The 1436-nt window shown below is 54.5% G+C and overlaps 1 protein-coding gene across 1 annotated transcript in view; it reads right to left on the bottom strand.

Moving 5' to 3' along the window:
• Cfap74 (cilia and flagella associated protein 74) overlaps positions 1-1436 on the bottom strand; it is a 56441-nt gene that overhangs the window by 3090 nt on the left and 51915 nt on the right. Inside the window, 3 exon segments of the mRNA XM_026790010.1 lie at positions 222-354; positions 558-712; positions 907-1036. Of these exon segments, the coding sequence (XP_026645811.1) occupies positions 222-354; positions 558-712; positions 907-1036 (418 nt within the window).

Here is a 1436-nt window from a genome sequence, read left to right as displayed (position 1 = left end):
ACACAGAGCTGGGGAGTGAGGTTGGAACCTCTCAGAGCAATCTGCTCCATAGAGATCATCCTGCCTGGCTCTGGGGCTGATGGGCTGCAAATCTGCTCTTCCAATGGGCCTCAGTATGCATGCCTACTGGGCTTGGGGTGCTGGAGGGCCCCGCTCACTGCTCCACGAGGTTATCCCTGCCTCCCCTTTCCCTGAGCCAGAAATCACATGGTGGGGCTTACCCTCTCTATGTTCTGTGTCCAAGGCAGGGATCACTGTCAGGGACTCCACAGGCACATCCAGTGGGTCTCCTCCCTCCACAAACATCATGTGCTCGCGGGCAGCACCCTTCAGGAGGATCTGATGGGAGACTTTCTGGGGACAAGAAGCATAGCAGACTGCCCTGCGGCTTGAGGATTGGGAACTGAGGCGAGTTGAGGGGATGCTGATCCCTGCCTGACATGCTCCAACACGGGGTGCCAGATAATAAACACCTCCCATCAGGGGCAGATGAGGGACACACAGGAGTCCCTCCCAGAGTGGGATGGGATCTGTGGGGGCCCTGCTATGAGCTCCACCTTTTCAAAGAGCACCACTTGGAGCAGGTCAGAGAAGTAGAGGCTCTCATGGTCCGGACTGAAGGTTACAGTGAATTCTTGAGCCTTCCCAGGGTGCATGAGTCCCTCAACTGGAGCAACACTGAATACGCTCTGCCCGTTGTGGTTCTGTGTGCCTGTGGGTAGGACGGGGTTATGATAAGCACTGCCAGGACTGCTCCACTGACCTCACACCCCCCTGCGTTCCTTCTTGCCCGGTGTCTTCATGATTTGTCTTGCCCAACTCCACACCACATAGAACCCTCATTTCCTAGCGCAGATCTCATGGTTCTGTGCCCTGTGACTCCTGACAGTGTGTTAGTTAACTCACCAACAATCTCAGTCCTCTGCTCACGGGAGGTAAGGAACTTGGGTAGCTGCTGCCGGGTCTCATCCCTTTTTCTGGAGAGGCTCTCCAGCTGCATCCAGAACTTAATAAGAAGTGAGGATTCATTCTGTAGCTGCAAGAGCAAGAATTCACACAGCTGAAGAACCCTCAGCTGCCTACGCCAGCGTCCCTAACTAACAAACCCTGAGCTGCCTATGCCAGCGTCCCTAACTAACAAACCCTAAGCTGCCTATGCCAGCGTCCCTAACTAACAAACCCTCAGCTGCCTACGCCAGCGTCCCTAACTAACAAACCCTGAGCTGCCTATGCCAGCGTCCCTAACTAACAAACCCTAAGCTGCCCCACGCCAGCGTCCCTAACTAACAAACCCTAAGCTGCCCTATGCCAGCATCCCTAACTAACAAACCCTAACAAACTCTAAGCTGCCCTATGCCAGCGTCCCTAACTAACAAACCCTAACAAACCCTAAGCTGCCCTACGCCAACGTCCCTAACTAACAAACCCTAAGCTGC

Source organism: Microtus ochrogaster, unplaced genomic scaffold, assembly GCF_000317375.1.
Source record: "Microtus ochrogaster isolate Prairie Vole_2 unplaced genomic scaffold, MicOch1.0 UNK38, whole genome shotgun sequence".
Lineage (NCBI taxonomy): Eukaryota > Metazoa > Chordata > Mammalia > Rodentia > Cricetidae > Microtus > Microtus ochrogaster.
Note: the sequence above shows the minus strand (reverse complement) of the source record. Positions and strands in the feature narration are given on the sequence as shown.